The sequence below is a fragment of the Trachurus japonicus genome, chromosome 20 (assembly GCF_045865225.1).
Source record: "Trachurus japonicus isolate A0001 chromosome 20, Traja_1.0".
NCBI lineage: Eukaryota > Metazoa > Chordata > Actinopteri > Carangiformes > Carangidae > Trachurus > Trachurus japonicus.
In genome coordinates this window covers 24,771,266-24,791,939 of record NC_140926.1, presented here as the reverse complement: position 1 = coordinate 24,791,939, position 20,674 = coordinate 24,771,266, and the positions used below count along the sequence as shown (strand labels likewise).

At 43.9% G+C, this 20,674-nt stretch overlaps 2 protein-coding genes across 4 annotated transcripts in view; both read left to right on the top strand.

Moving 5' to 3' along the window:
- The first annotated feature begins 9,311 nt into the window (after positions 1-9,311).
- LOC146966983 (5'-AMP-activated protein kinase subunit gamma-2-like) overlaps positions 9,312-20,674 on the top strand; it is a 36,765-nt gene continuing 25,402 nt past the window's right edge. For 2 of the 3 annotated variants that reach the window (XM_085764088.1, XM_085764087.1), the window contains exons 1-3: positions 9,312-9,384; positions 11,913-12,100; positions 12,177-12,298. In XM_085764088.1, the coding sequence (XP_085620214.1) occupies positions 9,331-9,384; positions 11,913-12,100; positions 12,177-12,298 (364 nt within the window). In that variant the 5' untranslated portion in view covers positions 9,312-9,330. The remainder of the gene's footprint in view (positions 9,385-11,912; positions 12,101-12,176; positions 12,299-20,674) is intronic. The other variant, XM_085764089.1, reaches the window with a different exon arrangement.
- LOC146966984 (uncharacterized) lies at positions 17,838-18,595 on the top strand. The gene has a single exon (XM_085763970.1). The coding sequence runs from the start codon at positions 17,921-17,923 to the stop codon at positions 18,593-18,595; it is 675 nt and encodes a 224-aa protein (XP_085620096.1). The 5' UTR covers positions 17,838-17,920.

Sequence of the window (20,674 nt, the reverse complement as noted above, 5' to 3'; positions counted from 1 at the left end):
GAAATTTGAATTTTGGGTGAACCAACCCTTTAAGCAAACTGTTGGAAAGGAATGGGAGAGAGGGTGTTTGTTTCTGTGTAAATGTGGAAAAACATAACCTTTCTCCACTATATAGGCTTTTTTTTTCCTAAGCACTCAGTGGATACAACCCCCCCAGCCCAGCCCAGCCCAGCCCACCTCTCTGACCTTTGGACCCCTCCACCACAAACATGAGGCCTCACCGTCCCTCACTGACCTTGAGAGCAGCTCCTTTAAATCCCCGCTCACAACACTTTTTACTAGTGTGTGTGAATCTTTGGCAGCAGAAAGAGAGATAGCAGCAGTAGTCATAGTAACAGTAGTATTCTCTCTCCTCAGCACCACAGCGCTAATTCGTGTCCGACTCTTCTCGGCAGCGCCGCTTCCCTCCTCCTCCTCCTCTCAGAACTCTCTCCCCTCCACACACACAGCTCTCTGTTCAGCTTCTTCTCCTCGGTGTCCCGGTACCAGGCCGGAGCCTCCGGGTTCGGTCGCTAACATCCACCGGAAAATCCAGATCCACGGAGCGGGTTGGAGCGGGTTGGAGCGGGTAGGACCGGCCGGACAGAGGAACATCGATGCTCCAGCCTCCAGCCTGACGGACAGCTGCTGCCGCTCCGGACAGCTCACCTCCGCCTGGCTTTTCACAATAAAGCCTCTTCAGTATGTAGACTAGGATCTCAGTGTGTGTTAGTGTGTGTCTGCAGCGGCCTCTTTTTAAATGCCCTGCAACTTTACTCATCAGTGATGTGCTGTGATGCCTGTAAGAGAGTTAAGTAAAGCCCAGATTATACAACACTACAACAAAACCAGGCCACACTATACTGAGGTGTTGGGAGTTTTCCAGACCTCAGATCAGTAGGCTACCAGAGCAGCAGGACTACAGTAGTGCTGTGTCAGTACTGCAGCAGTGCTGTGTCAGAGGCAGCGTGGACCTGAGTGTGGACAGTTGGAGACGATCCACTGGTTGAGCCCAGGGGATCTGGATCTGGATCTGGATCTGGATCCTGATCTGTGACGGGACATGAGAAGCAGCGTAGAGAGGAAGGAGGAGGAGGAGGAGAAGAGCAGGAAGAAGAAGAGGAGGCCGCCCAGACTCCACATGCCGGTGAGTAACTGACTTCTCTGCAGCTTGCCATGAAGCTTTTTTCCCCTCACAGAACAGAGCTCAGATCTGGACCAACTTTCTTTGAATAAACTCTTATTTTTGGACAGAAAATGTTATTTAGATCAATGAGAAACATCACATTGTAACTCAGTGGTACAAAGACATTTCTAGAGAGTAAGTGCCAGATTAAAAGGATGGACATGGCAGCCTCTAATGGATTAGCTGCCTAAGGATCTGTGAAATGATCCAGATATTTCTTGATTTATTGATAGGTTGTTGTTCTCCCCTTTTGTTCTTCTTTGTTCTTGTTTTTTTTTTTTTTTATCATGTTTTATTCTTTTCTTTTAATTTTCTAGGCTACTTGACCTGAATTTTGCTTATTCATTTTTTCCCATATAGCTCAGACCACTAGCCTACTTAATGATGTATGCTGATATGCATTGTTGATGTGTTCTGCGGGGAAAAAAAGATATATATATGTACATACCTGTATATACATCTAGAGGCATCTTTAAAATCACCTTCAGCATCTGCTGGAAGCTTCATGAGCCTCAGGACTGATGGTGTCAAAGTGGTAGCCGTGGTAACAGGTGGAGGTGAATGTGTGTGGGCTCATGACTGGCACCAGCACCACTCAGTACTGTCAGAGCTGTCAACCTGACACACACATTTTACTCACAAGTGCCATCTTCATCTTCATCTTCATCATAACCACACACACTCTGCTGCCTTGTAGCTTCTCTCTGTCTGCCCTACAGTACAACGGCAAAGTGCAGTATCTGTAAAAATGCTGAACTGAGAAAAACAGCTTTTTGTGTTTTTCATTGTCAGGTTTAAATCAAATTATGAATAACTACCAAGTCTATAACTGATTAGATAAAGGTGGTCTGAATTAAATGTATTTTGTAGTTTGTCTTTCTGACCAATTCTGACCGTTTTATTGCAGATACGGCACTTTGCCTTGGTTTTACTCCAATGGAATTATAGGGTAAATTCTAGAATGTAGGGAGTACAGTACTCTTTGCAGATACTGCACTTTGCCTTGGTTTCACAGTGCTTTTTTGGATGGACAGCAAAATAAAAAGCCCAATAACTCTGGAAATTTCAGCAGTACCAATATCAAATTCTACCAGACTGAAGAGAATATGCCACACTTTTGATTGGTCAACAACAACAAAAAATGCAGATACTGCACTTTACCTTTGTAGGGCAGATTAGACTGGACTCAACGTGGCCACTCATCACACCACCAGGACTCAGCCTGACACACACATAAACACACTCTTGCACATATTTTCATTTCTGATTGCATTGTTTAGATTATATTTACTATTTACATCATATTACGGTAGTTTTATTTTATTCATTTTTATCTGATTCATTCTATTCATAAGGCCAGGTAGGAGCAACCAGGAGACATTTCACTGCATGTTACTCTGTGACTCCTGTATGTGGCAAATAAAGTTATCTTGTATCTTTAAGACAGCAGAGTGTGTGTGTGTGTGTGTGTGTGTGTGTGTGTGTGTGTGTGTGTGTGTGTGTGTGTGTGTGTGTGTGTGTGTGTGTGTGTGTGTGTGTGTGTGTGTGTGTGTGGTGTTGGTTACATTAAACACACAGGAGATTTGAACTGAGATTAGAACTTTCCCCATCACACAGCAGCACTCAGGTAGTTCAGTCGTCAGCATCAATTCATCTGACTCTCACCCACACACCAGTGTGATGACAAGGCGAGAGTGAAGCATGAGGACACACACACACACACTCAGTCATGGGAAGTGGCCGTACTGTGTGTTCCTTGTGGACTGAGGGTCAGTGTGTGATCTTGTGACTGGACTGTGATGTCGGCTGGATGAAGCTGCAGCGCAGCAGAGGTGGAGACACTGACGGGACAGTTGTGTTGTGTTGTGTTGTGTTGTTAGTGTCGCACAAAGAGAGGAAGGATTTTCTCACAGTCACTCCAGCTGCTATCAGCTGATCCTGAAGCAGTAAACTGTCAGAGCCATAAACCACTTTATGATTCGTCTTTCATGAATCATTAAACTTTTATTTATGATCCACTCAGGATTTATTATATTAACGTTATATAAATGTTTGTCTGAGGAGCTACACAAAATAAAAACATCATAAAAACTGAACAGCATCTCTTACTGTCAGGACCTGGTCCAGGTCACATCAGTTCACTGCTGAGGATCCTAATGGATTTTTATACTGACAAAATTAGCTTGATGAATTATTTAATTCAATTCAATTAAACTTTATTTATAAAGCGCATTTCATGCACAAGGCAGACTCAATGTGCTTCACAACAAGTATACATAGTTACAGTAAGAACAGTTATATAAAAATCAATTAGAAATCAATTGACAAGGTGTTCCATTTTCGTTGGGCATAAACACTAAAAGCTGCCTCCCCTTCTTTGGATCGGGTGTAAGTTGCCACTGCCTGTTGGTGTAAGTGATGAGCATGTCTGTGATGTACTGAGGTGCAGGGCCATGTAGTGCTTTATAAACCAGGAGTAGTATTCTGAAATCCATTCTTGTTCTAACGGGTAACCAGTGCAAAGATTTAAGAACGGGTGTGATGTGTTGATATTTCTTGGTACCAGTGAGAATACGTGCAGCTGCATTTAAACCATTTTTCAAACAGAAAAGCTTTTGACCTCCGGTGGTGGGTCTGGTGGTCCAGTGGTTAGCACCCTCTCCTCTGGGCTGGAAGGTTCTTGGTTTGATTCCTGATTGGCCCTCACCCTATAGTTAGCTGGAACTGGCTCCAACCCCCCCATGTCTAGATAAGTGGTATAAATGATGGAATTGATAGAGCTGAAATCAATCAGTTGATTAGTGTAGGCTGATTGACAAACTGGCAAAGTGTTGAATAATTAAAGCCGAACTGTGTTGTCTCCAGGTTGTTTGTGTTTGTGTTTTCACTCTGGACTGATAGTTGGACCAATGGAGGTATTTGAAGACGGCACCGCAGACATTATTTTAATAATTGATCAGATGAATCAATAGTGAACAGAATGATAAGTTGCAGCTCAGAGCTGCATGAAGCATGTGAAACCTGTCAATCAGAACGTCACCCTGGCAACATCAATCAAAGGAAGGTTGTGTGATGAGCAGGAGGATGAATGATCTTTGTTTCATCAGGTCACTGAGACCAGGTTGTGTTTTGTAGAGAGAGACAGAGGGAGGATGACGATGTGTTCCTGTTTCTCCGTCCAGCTGCTCCACATGTTTAACCGCCTCACCTCAGGTGTTTATAAGACTCAGGCGGTTTCAGTGTCTGTCAGAGAGACGTGAAGTGTCTTCAGTCTCCTCCACCATCCAGCAGCTCCCAGCCTCCTAATCCTGACCCTGACCACAGGTCAGCAGCACGTGTCAGAGGATTAGATCCAACTGATGACGGTTGTGTTTGGGTTTCTACTTAAAACTCTACTGTAATCTGTTTTAATCTGTCTGTCGTCCAACAAACCTGCTGATCCCTGAGGGACAGGCTGAGTCCAGGTGGACTCTGGTGGACTATGTGTGTTTGATTCAGAAGGTTCAGGACCAGAGCTTCAGGTTAGAAGAACATCAACTGTAGACCAGAACCAAGAAACCACTCAACCCCTGGTTTCTGTGTGTGTGTGTGTGTGTGTGTGTGTGTGTGCGCGTGCGCGTGTGTGTGTGTGTGTGTGTGTGTGTGTGTACAGTAACTAGGTCATTGAAAGCTGATCTCAGAAACTGTCAGGAAACATTTTTGTGATGACAGATCACCGTGAGGTCACGTTCAGAGCTGCTCTCAGATCAGCTCCTTCACCAACTCAGTGTCTCACTCATCTGTTACTTCTCCTCTCAGTTGTTACAGCTGCAGGTGAGAACCAGTAGAAACCAGTTGGTGTTTGAACCAGAGTCACCACCTAAACCACAGGCTGCACCATGAAGTGTTGTGGCCTGAAAACTGATTTGAACACATGAGAATGTTCCTGCAGACCTGGAGGCTGCCGTTTGAGGAACGCATGTTAAAGGGAGTTGATGTCAAGACCACAATCATCCCAGATCTCAAAAATGGCCATAAAGGCTTATTCCACCAAAAATAATAATTTATCAATATACTACTTTTAGTTTTAAAGGGGAACTCTTCTCCTCTGTGTCTCTAACCCTCCTCTCCTCTCCTCCATGTGCATTTGTTTTTAACAAAGCCAGAACGCAATAGAGCGGTGGATAACGTTATTTATCATCTACCATGTTACCATGTGTATATTTGTGTAGTCTTATCCGTCATAAACAAGAGATTATGGGTTATGGGGTGCAAGAGACGCTAGGTGGAAGGCAGAGAGCCTCCATTCTCCCTGGAATTATGCTGCGTTCAAGACAACTCGGAAGTCGGAAAAAAACGAGCTCAGAGTTGTAAAAAATGAATTGAACGGCGTCAAACTCGGAAATTACAGGTCGAAAACTCAGGTATCATATTTGACGTCACAACAACATCAAAACATGGCAGCCCTCGTCTTAAACAGTTAGAATTTAGATATTTTAAGTTATTTGTTGAGGTTTGAATGCATGTTTTTGTGTATTATTGCAGTATATGAAATACGTTTATATTAAGCTGTGATTGTTGTATGGTACTATGGTACTTCCTTCAGGTATCCATGTTTTTTTTTTGATGATGTCGGAAGTCGGAAATTTCCGAGTTGGGAATTCCGACCTCTGAGTTGTTATGAACGCAGCACAAGTTACAAGTCATTTATTCCTGATTATCACATGGTACCGGTAGCGAAAACCACACCCTCTCCCCGTGACCAGTGTGGAGTGGATGTGGTTTTCAGAAACGGCTCGTTCTCAGGAGAGCTCTGGAGTAGAGGTCGTCTCGGGTCGAAATTGACGTGTCTGAACCCGATAGAACCAGAGATCCAGAGTCCGTGCGTGCCGGAGAGTAAAGCTATGAGAATGATCTGATACCGATACGGGTCGGCTAATTCACACAGATCCGATAAACCTGAAATAAAAAACTAAAATAGCCAAGCTAGCAGTAGGCTTTAACGGACTACTACACGGTCACATGACTTTTGACGTCTAGGGTTAGCGGACTAGATACTGCTAGACTGGCAGCAGCACGCGGTAGAAACAGGGGCAAAATATTGACATAATTGTGCAATTTTTATGAGGAATTTTAATCTCAGTTCCACTCCAGCTATTGCACACCGGCCAATAGCAGAGGCAATTGATTAGGTTCCAACCCCGACCCGAGTGATGTCATTAAAACGAAGACCCGGACAGGTATGGGTCTCGGGTTGGATCAGGTTTTCTTGGGTCCTCATAAACCTGTGTAGACCTCTACTCTGGAGAACTACTTTTAGATTGCTGAGATTAAGAGCTGCAGATTGATTTGGGGGCAATACACTCTGAATACAATGTGGTTGGACCACTTGTGTGAAATGGTTGAAAAACTGTATAATATGGGACCTTTAATGAGTTAACAAACCTCCAACACACACAGTGTAAACAACAGGAGGTAAGGATGGGAGAGGGAGGGAGAGAGAGAGAGAGAGAGGGGAGGGGCAGAAAGTTAAAAGAGAGAAAATTGTGTGAGTGTGTCAGAAAGAGAGAGACACAGTCAGAGTGAGAGCAGAAGAAATGGATTATTGATTTCTGGAGACTGGCATACAGGTACAGTGTGTGTGTGTGTGTGTGTGTGTGTGTGTGTGTGTGTGTACAGCAGGTTGTTGCCATGTTTCTCTTGTGTGCCTGCATGTGTTTTGTGTGTCTGCTCTGGGCTGAGGGACCTTTACTGATTGCTGATCAGAGTGGAATCAGATGAATATCCTCTGAGCTGCTCCATCTATCAGATCAAGCAGCAGCTGAAACTTCATTTTCACATCAACACATTAAAAACATCAGAGAGACTTTTCTAAACACTGTGTGTTGTGTACAGTCATCCTGCAGTAAACTCAGCACTGATCCGCTCTCTGACACTAACACACTAACTCTCCTTACACACATTCACAGAGAGATATTGAACATTTCACTTTCATGTCTGATCACCTTTTACTTTATTGATGTGGATGTGAGAAATAGTCAGATACTTGTTGATAGAAATCATAACAATTACAATTATTGGATACAGAACATTTGATCATCATGTAAAATTGAATGCAGTCATAGATCACAACAGCATGTGTGACATTTAATATGAGTTGCAACATCAATGTGATGAAACACTCATGCAGCTTTATGTATTCATAAAGGTTATGGCTTTAAAGATGTGGTATCACTAGTTAATGATCTGAGCTCGGCTGGTGACTTCTTCTACAGAGTCTGAACAAATGTGATTTCAGTCATTTCAGGAGAGAAGTGTCTTTATCCTTTTCTTTCTTTCTTTCTTTCTTTCTTTCTTTCTTTCTTTCTTTCTTTCTTTCTTTCTTTCTTTCTTTCTTTCTTTCTTTCTTTCTTTCTTTCTTTCTTTCTTTCTTTCTTTCTTTCTTTCTTTCTTTCTTTCTTTCTTCTGTATCTCAACATTAAATCATTCCAATGACCCAGCTTTTGTTTTGAAAGTCCAAGGAAGGGTCCTCACTGCATCCAGACCATAGACTGTTTATATAATCTGAACTCAGTTTACCCTTTAAAACATATTAATATATGAAGTTACATTATGTTAAGTTTTTAGTTAGTGTTAATTGAGCTTTAATACACACATCGTTCTGCAGGGTGTGAGTCGACTCTTGGGCATTTGTTGTTTACCAACTTATTGGCCATAAACGAATGCTCAGCATTTGAAAAGTGAACATGACGATGTATTGAAGTAGTAGTCACACTAGTGACTGTGATGTAATAAATGGAGAAGTAAAGTTCTGTACAATCTGACCACTGTTTCCTCCTGCTGGTCATTAGATAGGTTAAGGCACTTCTGTATTATACTGCAGTCTATTGTAGTACTGTTAGTTTCTCTAATACCATCAAGACATCATAGTGCCTGATGTGACTCACTTCACCCTCCTCTGTCCAGACAGTCTCCAACTGTGAAGTTATCCATGGTTGATCCAACTAACAGGAAATATTATTCACCATCAGAAAAACACACACACACACACACACACACACACACACACACACACACACACATCAGTAAAGACGGGGGCTCCTGGGTTGGTCCTGAGGTCCTAACCTCCAGCTGTGGACTGTTGGACTCTCAGCTGCTCATCACACAGCATCCACAGTGTCCAACATGGAGACAGAGTGTGGATGATGTCACAGGACTGATGAAGTCTGAGATCATGTAGGACTGGAAATGAGGTGTTAGGTAGGAGGCAGAAGGTTAGAGCTCAACCTCGTCCATGTCCAAGCAGCATGGAGAAAGGAGAAGACAGGTGAGGTGAAACAGAGGAGACAGAGAGACACGGCCTCAGGATGGATCTGATTTAAAGTCCATTAAGTCCTGAACAACTGAAGAACATCACAATCTGCAGCAGACAGAGTACAATCCACCAACTCATCTTACTACAGCCTGTCAGTGTGTGTGTGTGTGGGTGGGTGGGTGGACACACTTGGCTCCAGACTCCAGGTTCCCATAGCGACCAGAGATGTTCAGACTCCTGTGAGACACAGAGTGATGGTGGTGGGTGACGAATTAAACCCTGAGGACTTCCTCAACTCATCTTCACCTTCAACATCTACTTCCTGGTTAGCATACAGTAGCTTAGCATAAAGACTGGAAACAAAGAGCTTTTGTCTTAGGCCAAATATCCTCTGATAGATAATCAGCAGGTTGATTGATCGGTCAGTGATCAGCTGATTGCTACAGGAGATGAGATCATTGTATGTGGACATGAGACTCAGCTGACAGATGAGACATCTGATCTTCTCACAGGGTTTGGTTTCGGCCACGCTGTCGCCTCAGCAGATGTTTGACTGATAATCTGTCACTGCCTCTATGTTTACCCCACAAACCGTCCCATGATGCAACAGGAGAGGAGGCTCCACCTCGGCACGTTTCCACTGCAGTCTGCAGTTTGGCCTGATGGAGCCTGGTGGTGTCCTGGTTGGAAACAGACTGACTCAGAAACTGCCTTAGAAACAAAGTGAAACTGTTGTACACATGAAACTAAAGTGGTCAAAACATCTGCCAACATCAGGCCATGGTTCGATTCCCTCCACGTGCATGTCAGCTGTGTCACTGACGGCTTTTAAACTGTGTGTCTGTGTCTGCAGGACCTGAGTGTGTTTGTGATGCCCTTCCTGGAGGGAGATGCAGGCGGAGCGGTGGGAGGAGGCAGCAGGAAGGTAAAACCAACCTCTCATTAACCTTTGCTTTCTGCTTTCGGTCAGTTTTGACCCGTGTCTTAAATCAGCTGTAAAACACACTCAAAACAATTTTTTTCATCCAATTAGTTTTTCTTCTCTTGGTTACATCGTTAGGCTTCCTCATCCATGAAAATGTTGATTTTAATATTTGTTGGTGTGGGCCCCTGGGCCTTTTTTTCAGTGTACCCTTGACTTCAATTGAACCTTCCTCTTACAGCTTTCTGCTGCCATCTCTGGTGTTAGGGTCGGTTTTGACCCGAGTCTTAAATCAGCTGTAAAACAAACTAAAACAATTATTTATCATTCCATTTGTTTCTCATCTCTTGGTTCTATTGTTAGGCTCCTTATCCATGAAAAGGTTTTTCAGTTTTAACTCTCATTATTGTTCTTATGGTTATCGTAGCCACCCCTAACAACACAAATGTCATAATTTTAACCAGAGCATTTTAGAATTTAGTATAAAAAATGTTTTTCATTTTATTTCATTTAAATAGAGGTTCCTGACAACATCAAAAAGCCTTGATGCAGTAAACAAATTTCTGTGGTACTTTAATGCATTAAAAACCAGAAAAGGAAGAGGAAGGTTAAAGAACTCATTCAAACCATTTCCACTGTGATGACGTCAGCAGCATCACCAGGTGACCTGAGGCTCACAGCGATGCTGAGTCAGCGTGAGTCAGTGGTTCAGGGCTCAGTCTACTGACCTCCGCGGCTGAAAACAGGACGGTCCAGAGTTTGACCTTTGCCAACAGTCGATGATCTCGTTAACCATCGGGTGTGTGAACAACAGCGCCCCAAGAAATGAAAAGATAAAGATCCAAGTTGCTGCTCTTATCTGAGGAGATTAAAAAACAGGCCTTAAAGAGGCTGAGAGGTTCAACCTGTAGTCAGCATGAGGCTGTTGTTTGATGAATTTGTCATTTAAAGGGATAGTTGGGTTCATGTGACCTAGGCAGTCATGGGAATAACGGCGTTAAATTACTGTTTCCCCCGTTATAACGCCGTTACCGTTCCTGACAATAAAATGCCCTGTAACTTGACTGAAGAAGTCCCATCACAAAATAACAAAAACACCTTAAGTGTAGGACGTTTATAGGCTACACAGTTTTTTCAGTCCATGAACTGGTTGGTGAGTTGGTTAGTTCCAGATAAACAGGGGGGTTAGGGGGGTGAGTCCAATAAAACAAAAAATTTGAGCATTTTATTTTTAAAAAAGTAATGCAATAGTTACTTTTCCTGGCAATTATTAATTTTATTATGTAATACCTCAGTTACTAACTCAGTTGGGGGAAAATAACAAGTTAGTATGACTAAATACTTTATTAAAGTAACATGCCCAACACTGGACTTGGGGCTGTGTATTTTCTGCCAGTGTAGAGAAGCAGGAGGGAATCAGCTGCTGTGGGCGGCAGCAGGAAAAACATCGACACATCATCTATACACTTTTATACAATACAATCTAATACATTTAAATGTATGCTGCATGTAGAATATAATCAGTGTGTCGTCTTCCCATATAAAAACATATTTGCACCAACAGCATGCACTGAATAACAGCTCGGCTGAGTGAGTCAGACAGATCTACACTCGATAAAGCTCTGCAGATATTCACATTGCAGTGCACATTTTATTACAAACTGATATTGGATGGTTTCAGTGGGCGTCTCTTAAAAGTGTGGCAGCGTGCTGATCTGAAGCCTGACTCCTGCAGACCACTGACCATTAGAAAATCCCAGCTATCTCCTAAACATGAGAGGAGAAAAGCAGGAAGGCAAGAAACGTTAAAGGAGACATATTCTGCCCCTTTTCCACAAATTAAAATAGTTCCCAGGTGTCTTAAAGACATGTCTGTGACATGCTTTGGTCAAAACCCCCCAAGGATCAAACATCACAGCTCTTTTCATCCTCTCTAAACAGCCCTGTTCAGAACGGCTGCTTTCAGTGTCTGTCCCTTTAAATGCAAATGAACCACTGCTTGCCCCGCCCCTTCTACTGGTCCCAGTTAGGGGTGGGGTTATGCTAATACAAAAACTAGTTACATCATTGGAAAACAACTGAGGGAACAGCTCGTAAAACCACATTGATTTCAACCTTGGGAGCCGGAAAATTGCAGATTTTTCTTGTCAATTCTCACATTTTGGGGCCGAAAGGCAAAACAAACACCCAGATATATGTTAAAGAGTCTTCAATAAGTGACATTTATAGGTAAATGAAAGTGAAATGAGTTAGTGTTTTTCTGCTGGATAACTCAACAGCACACACACCATGTAGTTCAGACTGTGAAAACTGCTTCACAAAAAGTCAAGTGTGAACACAACCTGAGCATCCAACTGTCAGTCACTGATAAATGTTGCTATGGAAACAGAAAAAGATCCACCACAGAAGAAGATGATGAGCTCATTGACAGATCGAAGCACAGATGATGGAGGTCTGATGTTCCTGTTTGTTGACTGTGTTGATGTGTGGAGGGTCATGTCTGTCCTCTGTCCTCTGCCCCCCCCCCCCAGCAGCTGGACCCTGTGTGCCACTCTGCCAGCCCCACCAGGAGCTTCTTCCAGCGGACTCCGTTCAGCCAGCCCTCCAGCCCCCACTCCGCTCCACCCAGGACCTCCAGCTCCAAGATGAGTCCCAGCTCCATCTTCAGCTCCCAGACCGGACCCCCCCAGCAGGACTCGCCCCCCAAGTCCTCACGCAGGTACACACACTGGATCACAGGCTGGAGGGAGAGTCAGTAGGAAAACATTCTGACTCTGTGTGTGTGTGTGTGTCAGGCTGAGCTTCAGTGGGATCTTCAGGTCATCCTCCAAAGATTCAAACCATCAACTCTCCTCCTCCTCCTCGTCCCCCGTCAGCATCAAACTGTTCACACGCAACAAGAGAAGCAAAGCCAGAGGTACTGTGTGTGTGTGTGTGTGTGTGTGTGTGTGTGTGTGTGTGTGTGTGTGTGAAAGAGAGAGAGACAGAGAGAGAGAGAGAATGCTGCCACCTTCTGGTTGCAGTAGCAAACCTACATTTTCAGTGACAGTTTTCTGTATTGATACTGTACTGTGGTGGAAAAAAGCTTTCAGACCCTTAAATCTTTTTTCCCTGCGCGTGCGGATCAGGATGTATCATTTCTTGCTGATGAAACCCTTGGACGCCCAGGTCTTGGTTTGTCTTCCAAGCTGCTGGCTGGTCTGGATTTCTGCAGAGTGAAGGACTGCATCTGCTCTTCCTGGCTCTCTGGAGGCAGCTGGACCTTCCTGGCTGAGAATCTGGATGTGTGGATCCAGTCCAGTCCATTTCTTTTAGTACAGTCACAGCCAAAATACTAAATAAATCCTAAAAAGGCCATTAAAAACTTAAATTGATTGGTTCCATAGAAATACATAAGAAATCTTGAGTATTGGGTAATTTTGGTACCTGTGATCCACTAATGAAGGTCGTGCTTTTTATTAAAAGACATCATTTTGGGGCAGTGTTTTATAAAGCTCAGTTGGTAGAGCACCCGCCCCATGTGTTGAGGCTATAGTTCTCACTGCAGGCGACCCCGGTTCGAATCCTGCACCGAGCGGCTCTATCCTGTGTGTCATTCCCCCCCTTTCTGCTCCCCATTTCCTGTCTCTCTCAACTGTCCTATCATTAAAGGTGAAAAATCTACTTTAAAAAAAGACATAATTTTTGTTGCCGTGCTTGGTGTCTATATGAAGCCAGCACATTTGAAAGTCCTTTTTTTTAAAGTATTTTTTGGGGGGGCTTTTTGCCTTTATTTGATAGCACACAGTAGAGAGAGACAGGAAAGGGGGAGGCAGAGAGATGGGGAATGACATGCAGGAAAGGACTGCCCAACACAGGATTTGAACCAGGGCCGCCTACATTTGAAAGTTCTTAAGAAATACAAATGGCTAAAACAAGGAACTTATAGCCTGACAAGCCAGACTATATCATTAAAATGTCTAGTCTGGCAACGACCGGTAGACCTCGGCTCAATCCAGGGGGCGGGATGAAGGCTGTCTTTCAAACTGCCTCTGCACCAATAGGGTAGCGCTACGACCAATCAGAGCAAAGAGCAGGATGACGTTAGCCTGACAAGCCAATTAAAATGTACGTCATCATGGCGTTAAGCCCGCCCAACGACTCTCTAAACAGATAGAGTGCTGTGATTGGTGAACACAAACGGTGTTCGAGACTGTTCCTATGGCTCGTTTCTAGACCCCCCTACGGAGCAAATATATTTGCTGCTGCTAGGGTGCAGCTAGATTTCTAGGCTAACCTAACACACGAAACAACGTGAAGATCTAGATTCTCAGCCAGGAAGGTCCAGCTGCCTCCAGAGAGCCAGGAAGAGCAGATGCAGTCCTTCACTCTGCAGAAATCCAGACCAACCAGCAGCTTGGAAGACAAACCGAGATCTGGGCGTCCAAGGGTTTCATCAGCAAGAAATGATACATCCTGATCCACATGTGCAGGGGATTGTGTACTTTTTTTCCACCAGTGTAGATCAGGGATGGGCAACTGATTCCACAGGTTTTTGTTCAGTCTTTTGTCTTACATCACCACTCTACTAACAAGACATGAAGTGGAGTGACGGTCCACCTACTCCCCAGCCTGCCAGACCCAGCTGAGGGCAAAAAAAAAGGCTTACACAGATACACACACAATACAAGGACATGTCCTTGGTGTGTGTGTGTGTGTGAATGTGTGTCCTTGTACACGCTCCGATCCAACACAGTGTGTGAGAGAGTAATTCAGTCTAATGGCTGCACTTTATTCTCTGTTTGCAGTGATGAAGTAAAACTGACCTTTTCACCCTTTTATCTCTATATTTAATAACCAACGTTACGGACCAGTGAGTATTAGAAACGCTGCTCTGATCCACACACTCCACAGTGGATTCAACCTTATCTTTTTTTTTTGATCATACTTTTTTTCTATCGTTTCCTTTTAAAGCAATGACAAATCAAATGATAATTACAAGCATTGTGTGCATCTAATATCATAACAAAATTACATTAAAAAAATATTATGGAAGAGATATTCAACACATGGCAGTAAAAAAGCAAAAGCAGGTAAACCAGGAACAGAAAAGGAAAATGTAATGGTAATAATAAAGATTAATAAAGAAATCAAATAAAATGAAGTTGAATAAATGAGTTAAAAAGAATATAATTCAACAGTATCTTATCTTTTGTCCTGGTTGCTACGGTGACCCTGAGAACTCAACACAAATGCACTCAGGTTCAGTAAATATCGTCTTCAACGTGACAACACAAAGACCCCAACACACGATGCAGACGAACAAACAGGCTGCAGGTTCAGTCCTGCTACACAACAGAGCTGCTGTGTGTTGTGACTCTGCTGCTCCGTTGTGCAGCTGCAAACATCTGAGGTTACACAGTTAAGTGGCCTGCAGTATCAAGTGTGTGTGTGTGTGTGTGTGTGTGTTTGAATCTCTCTGTGGTGGATTTGAATCTCCATGGTGGATTCCAGTGTCTCTGTAGTGGATTTGAGTCTCTGTGGTGGTCCTGAGCTTTGTGTGGTGGATTTGAAGCCCCACAGGGTTCTGGTCCAGACCTGAGTAGCTGAGTGGCGTCTTCAGTCTCAGCCAATCAGACCCTCCTGCTGTAACTTGACATTAGAAAGCTGTTGCTTCATTGCTCATAGTCCTTCTAACTGAGATCCTTTAATAAACCAAGTGAAGCACATCTGGCACAGCTGGAGCCAGAGTGTGTTTGTTCTCCTCATCTCGAAACAAACACTGCAAAAATGAATGTAGTAACATGGGCCACAGGAACACTCTATATATTATTTATCTGAGGGACTCATCCTACACCTGACTGGACAGATGTGCAGCAGCTGGATGAAGCTTGTTGTAGGTAAACAGCTTGTTAAAGGGACATTGTGTAAGTTCTCCTGTTATCAATTTACGAAAATCGATTATTTGGTTCTTCAGTCTGTTTTTCATTAATCAGTAATCCCCCCATCAACAAAGTGAAGTGTTCCTTTCAGCTCTGAATGAGCCGTTCATATCATTCATATCTCCATGGAGCGGGTAAGCTCGGTGCTGCTGCCATGTGGTGTCTCCATGTTTTTACGTTCAGTGGCAGCGTGACGGTAGGAAACCACGGAAACTCAGTGGAGACACCGGAGCTGTCGGCTCAGGTCGAGGTGGCGTCTGTGAAAAGTCACCGTGGTAACGCAGTGAGGAGGAATGGAGCGTTACACTGATGCTGCATTCACCTGCAGTCGGGCAGACGGCCGTCGCTAACAAACCAGATGTCATTTTAGTCACAGAAGTGGAGAGAAAGCCGGTAAAACGTGGGTCAGGTAAACAATACCACATCGCCATGACAACATATTGTCACGTGTATTGTTTTGCCTGGTGCTGACAGACCACTTGTTTACATAGAGGCTTGTTTATGCTGTTACGTGCAGCGGCTGTCATCCGTCTGCCGTCTGCCGTCTGCCCAATTTCACGTGAATGCAGCATGAAAAATACGACTGAGTTGATTGCGATATACAACTGCAACGCTAGATGGGAGTAATTCCTACACAATGTACCTTTAAAAGGAAAGTTTTGTTTTTGTCACAGAGCAGCAACCCCCCCCCCCCCCCCCCCCCACCACCACCACCACCATCACCCTCCTTTCTCTTTCTCTCTGTGATTGGCTCTTGTTGCATAACATGGTGTTGAGCTTCTCTCATGTTTTCCCTGTAGAGCTGCTGACAGCCAGCAACACCAGCACCTATTAACAATGTAACAGTGTGTGTGTGTGTGTGTGTGTGTGTGTGTGTGTGTGTGTGTGTGTGTGTGTGTGTGTGTATGTGTGTGTGAGAGAGAGAGAGTGTGGTCACATGAAGGACAGTTTGTTAAAGCCATGGTGTCCTCTTTTCTTCCATTCAGTCTCCATTCAAGTTTAGCAGGTGTAGAGATTGTGGTGTGGTGACGAGTGACACCCCAAACACTGCATCCTACAGCTGTGGAGTGTTACCATGACAACAGATATTTCATCTCCTGTCCTGGGGATCATGAGGTGAACAGTAGAGATGTGGTGTGGAGTTATACCAGCAGACGCAGCCTCCTCTGACCATCCACATTTTTTACAGTGTAGACAGGCGAGGGAGGTGTGGCTAACAAAGGCAACAGGCCAAACACACATACACACACACACACACACACACACACACACAGAGTCCAGACCATAAACACAGTGAGCAGTGATACTCTGCAGGACTCTGCTGCTGGAGAGACGCGTCCCACCTCCAACAATTCACCAGTCTGACTGTAGGACCACCAGTCTGACTGTAGGACCACCAGTCTGACTGTAGGACCACCAGTCTGACTGTAGGACCACCAGTCTGTCTGTAGGACCACCAGTCTGACTGTAGGACCACCAGTCTGTCTGTAGGACCACCAGTCTGTCTGTAGGACCACCAGTCTGACTGTAGGACCACCAGTCTGACTGTAGGATCAGATGTCTGTCTGTAGGACCACCAGTCTGTCTGTAGGACCAGATGTCTGACTGTAGGACCACCAGTCTGACTGTAGGACCACCAGTCTGACTGTAGGACCACCAGTCTGACTGTAGGACCACCAGTCTGTCTGTAGGACCAGATGTCTGACTGTAGGACCACCGTCTGGACCAGGTTGGACAGTCTGTGTCTTTGGCTCGTTCTGCTGGTCTGATGCCCGTCCTCTCATCTCTCCATCAACCCCCCAGAATTCAGGATTTTGTATTGGTCTTCACTGTGACTGACTTTATTCAAAATGTTTCGTACAGATGTCAGAACAACTCACTCAGTCAAGATTATGCAGCAGCCAATCAGAAGAGATTTTCTGACAGTGGCGCCATAGGATTGGTCGACTTCTGATGAAGCCTGTTTAATTGGTTTAATTGGACTCTTACAGGGGAAAACTGCAGCTACAGGTGCATGAAGAGAAGATTCACTGGATTCTTCACAGCTGGAACAGGAAAAATTATATTAATTTTTCATTACATTTTGATACTACTACTACTAATAGTATAATAATAATAATTTAACTCTTGTTTCACTTACTTAGATAAAAATTGGTGAAATCACTTAACTTAGTTACACACCTCAGTCAGTTATCAAACTGCAGTTTAGTTAAAGTCATTTTGATTTATTTAAAAACTATTTTTATTTTGTTTGTCACAAGGTCAGTTAAATAAAGTAATGATGTAATTCATCTGCGTTTATTTTCATATATTTGATCCAGTAACATTTTAGATTTAGTTTAAAATAGATGAATAGTACTCTTTCCTACATTGGTTTAGTTTAGTTCAAGTTTTCACTGAGCAGCATTAAATATGGCTGTAGTCAGATTATAGTAGCAGATAAAAGTAGAAATGAGAAAATTCTCATCACATTACATTACGTTATTGCCAGTAAATTAATTTTTTGTTTTGTAAAAAGAAGATTCCATATTTGCTTAAGTGGCCAAATCTCCTGTGTTTTTTTATTTTTTATTTTTGTTTTATTGTTGGGGTCCTTTTGAATTTTTGGCAAAGTTTTGATGGCGATGAAGCGTCTGAGCAGCCTGATGCTGAAGAAGTGGAAGGAGAAGGAAAGATGGACGGGGAGGAGGAGGAGTGAACCTTTTGGAATAGTGGAGGAGCAAGAGGAGGAAGAGGAGGAGGACAGGCAGACAGACAGGAGAGGCAGACCGATGCAGAGGAGGAGGTCTGAACCCTGTGGACAGACATTGGAAGACCACAAGATGAAGGAGAAGAAAAAAAAGGCCAACTGGAGGAAAGAACGCAGGAAGTCTGAATCCAACATGGAGGAGGAGGACAAGAAAGACAGGAAGAGATGGGAGATGGGCAGAGGGAAAGAAAGGAGGAAGTCCGCATCGTGGATGATGGTGGAGGACAGAGTCGGAGGACAGACGGACAAGAAGCCGAAGGAGACAGATGGACGGACACTGCGGCGGCGGTCCGAGCCCTGCGGCGTCCTCTACGTCCAACTGCTGCCTCTGTCCAACAGGAAGAGGAAGGAGCTGCTGCAGAGACGCGCTGGACGCAAGATGTCCTGCAGCATGGTGGAGGAGGGACAGATGAGTGGGGACACATCAGAACACACCAACCCTCTGGACAGTAAGATCACATTCTGCAGGGACACACGCTGCAGTCACTATCATACCTTAGCAACCATGCAGAACAACCATAGAAACCACCTAGCACTCAATTAGGAACACCACCATTACCATGGTGACGTCGCTATATCCAAAACATCTTTTAAACCACTGACTACTTCCACAGCAACCACCTGGATCACCTAAATGTACAAGCTCAATGCATAATCCCTATAGTCATAGGAGTAGGTTCATTACCGTTAATTGTCGGTGCAAGCTGTTTTTAGATCGGCGGGGCAGAGACGTGAGCTGCACGGTATTTCCTCGTTTCCCTCATCAAACTAAATACACAATCCAACAACTCCAAACGCTCTGGTGGACAAGTTGTGACCTGCACATTCACCACGCTATGAGATAATAACGTATAATTATGTAACATTATGACACATAAAGCAAATACTCAGAACTACAGTACTTGCTTTTGAAATCACTCTGCCCAGCAGCCGTGTCTGAAATCGTAACGTTCCATGATTATTTCATAGCGTGGTGAATGTGCAGGTCACAACTTGTTGGATTGTGTATTTGATGAGTTTGATGAGGGAAACGTGGCTTGTATCTCTGCCCCGCTGATCTAAAAACAGCTTGCACCGCCAATTAAAGTTAATGATCCTACCCCTAAAACTATAGGGATTATGGCAATGGGCAAATTTGCCAAAATGTTTAACTATCCCTTTAACTCAAGAAAATACATGTGTCAGTATTAACAGCTAACATCAACACATTAGTAGGCTAACCATCCAGGATCACCAACAAAAACATCACAATCACAGACCGGCCAGCATCATCACCAAAACCTCAAACACTCTGACAACCACCTATAACATCATGTTACTGTAGCAACCACCTAACAACACCACAGCATATAATGACACACATTCTGATAAACCAAAATAGCTAATGAACCACTTTATGATCAGACTAAATATAATAACCGGGGATAAGAAGCTAATGTTAGCCTATAAACCCACTACACCTATCACATGACTCAGTAGGCCTATCACCACCACTAAACTTCCCCTTGTGGTTTGATTTATTCCTGTTGGCACTCATTCCTGGAGAGCTCTATGTCTGACTTCTGTCAACACCCTGGAAACCACTTCATAACAACAGTAGGTACACACTTGTTCCATAGCAACCTTCGAAGAGACCACCAAACTACTACAAACACCACAGCATCCAAACCACATCGCCATAGCTACCACCTGTATGTCACACATTAATACCTCTTGCAACATGCAAGAATGTCCCTCTAATAGAAAAAGAGAAGTCCTAACTCTTCATCTACAGGCAGTAGTAGAGCTTTCAACATGTCACATGATCTTCATCACACCTTTCATTCATGAGAAAAGCTCAGGTAAATTCTTGACAACAGCAGTTGGTGAAACTGTCTCACCAGGCTCCATTTAGTAGCCTTCTGGAGCTTTCCACACCTCCACAGCCTCCTTCATATCTCTCTCCATCTTATCTGAGTGTGGCTCTGTGGTCTGAATGCACCTCAGTCCTTTTCACACATCACGACCTGTTGCACAGAATCAGTGCAGAAAAGTGAGAGCGAGAACACAGAGAAAAAACCCCAGAATAATCCTGTTATCGCTGCAGTTTGACTGTGTCGGAGTGCGTCAGCAGACCTGTTCTTTCCACCAGAGAAGAACCTCTAATCACTGTTTGTGTCAGTCACTGGGTGATTAGGGTGATGTCACTGGGCTGTAATCTTAGTGGGAGCATAACTCAGTCAGTTCGACAGCATGCCAATAAAGTGACCAACTCCTGAGAGGAGCAGGATCACTGTGTGTTGTGTGGCTGTTAATGTGTTATAGGTCACCAACCTTCTCCAACTCGTGCACCGTTTAAAAATCTCAAAAATGTTGGCAGCCTGTCCGAGTAGTAACAACATGAGGGACAAACGCCCCTTCAGTCCCTCAACCGTGCTCAACCACAGTGACTGGCTTTACGTAATACAAGAAGAAAAAACAATGGAAGGATTATTTCCATTGTATTTTAAAACATTTAGAAACATTATTCATATTTATTTTTATTTCTACATCTTTTACTGTAGGCTACTGTTTTGCAGATTTGTCAGCTGACATGCAATCCCTTCAGCTTTCAGTTTGGGAACCAGTGTTGAATGGAAACACT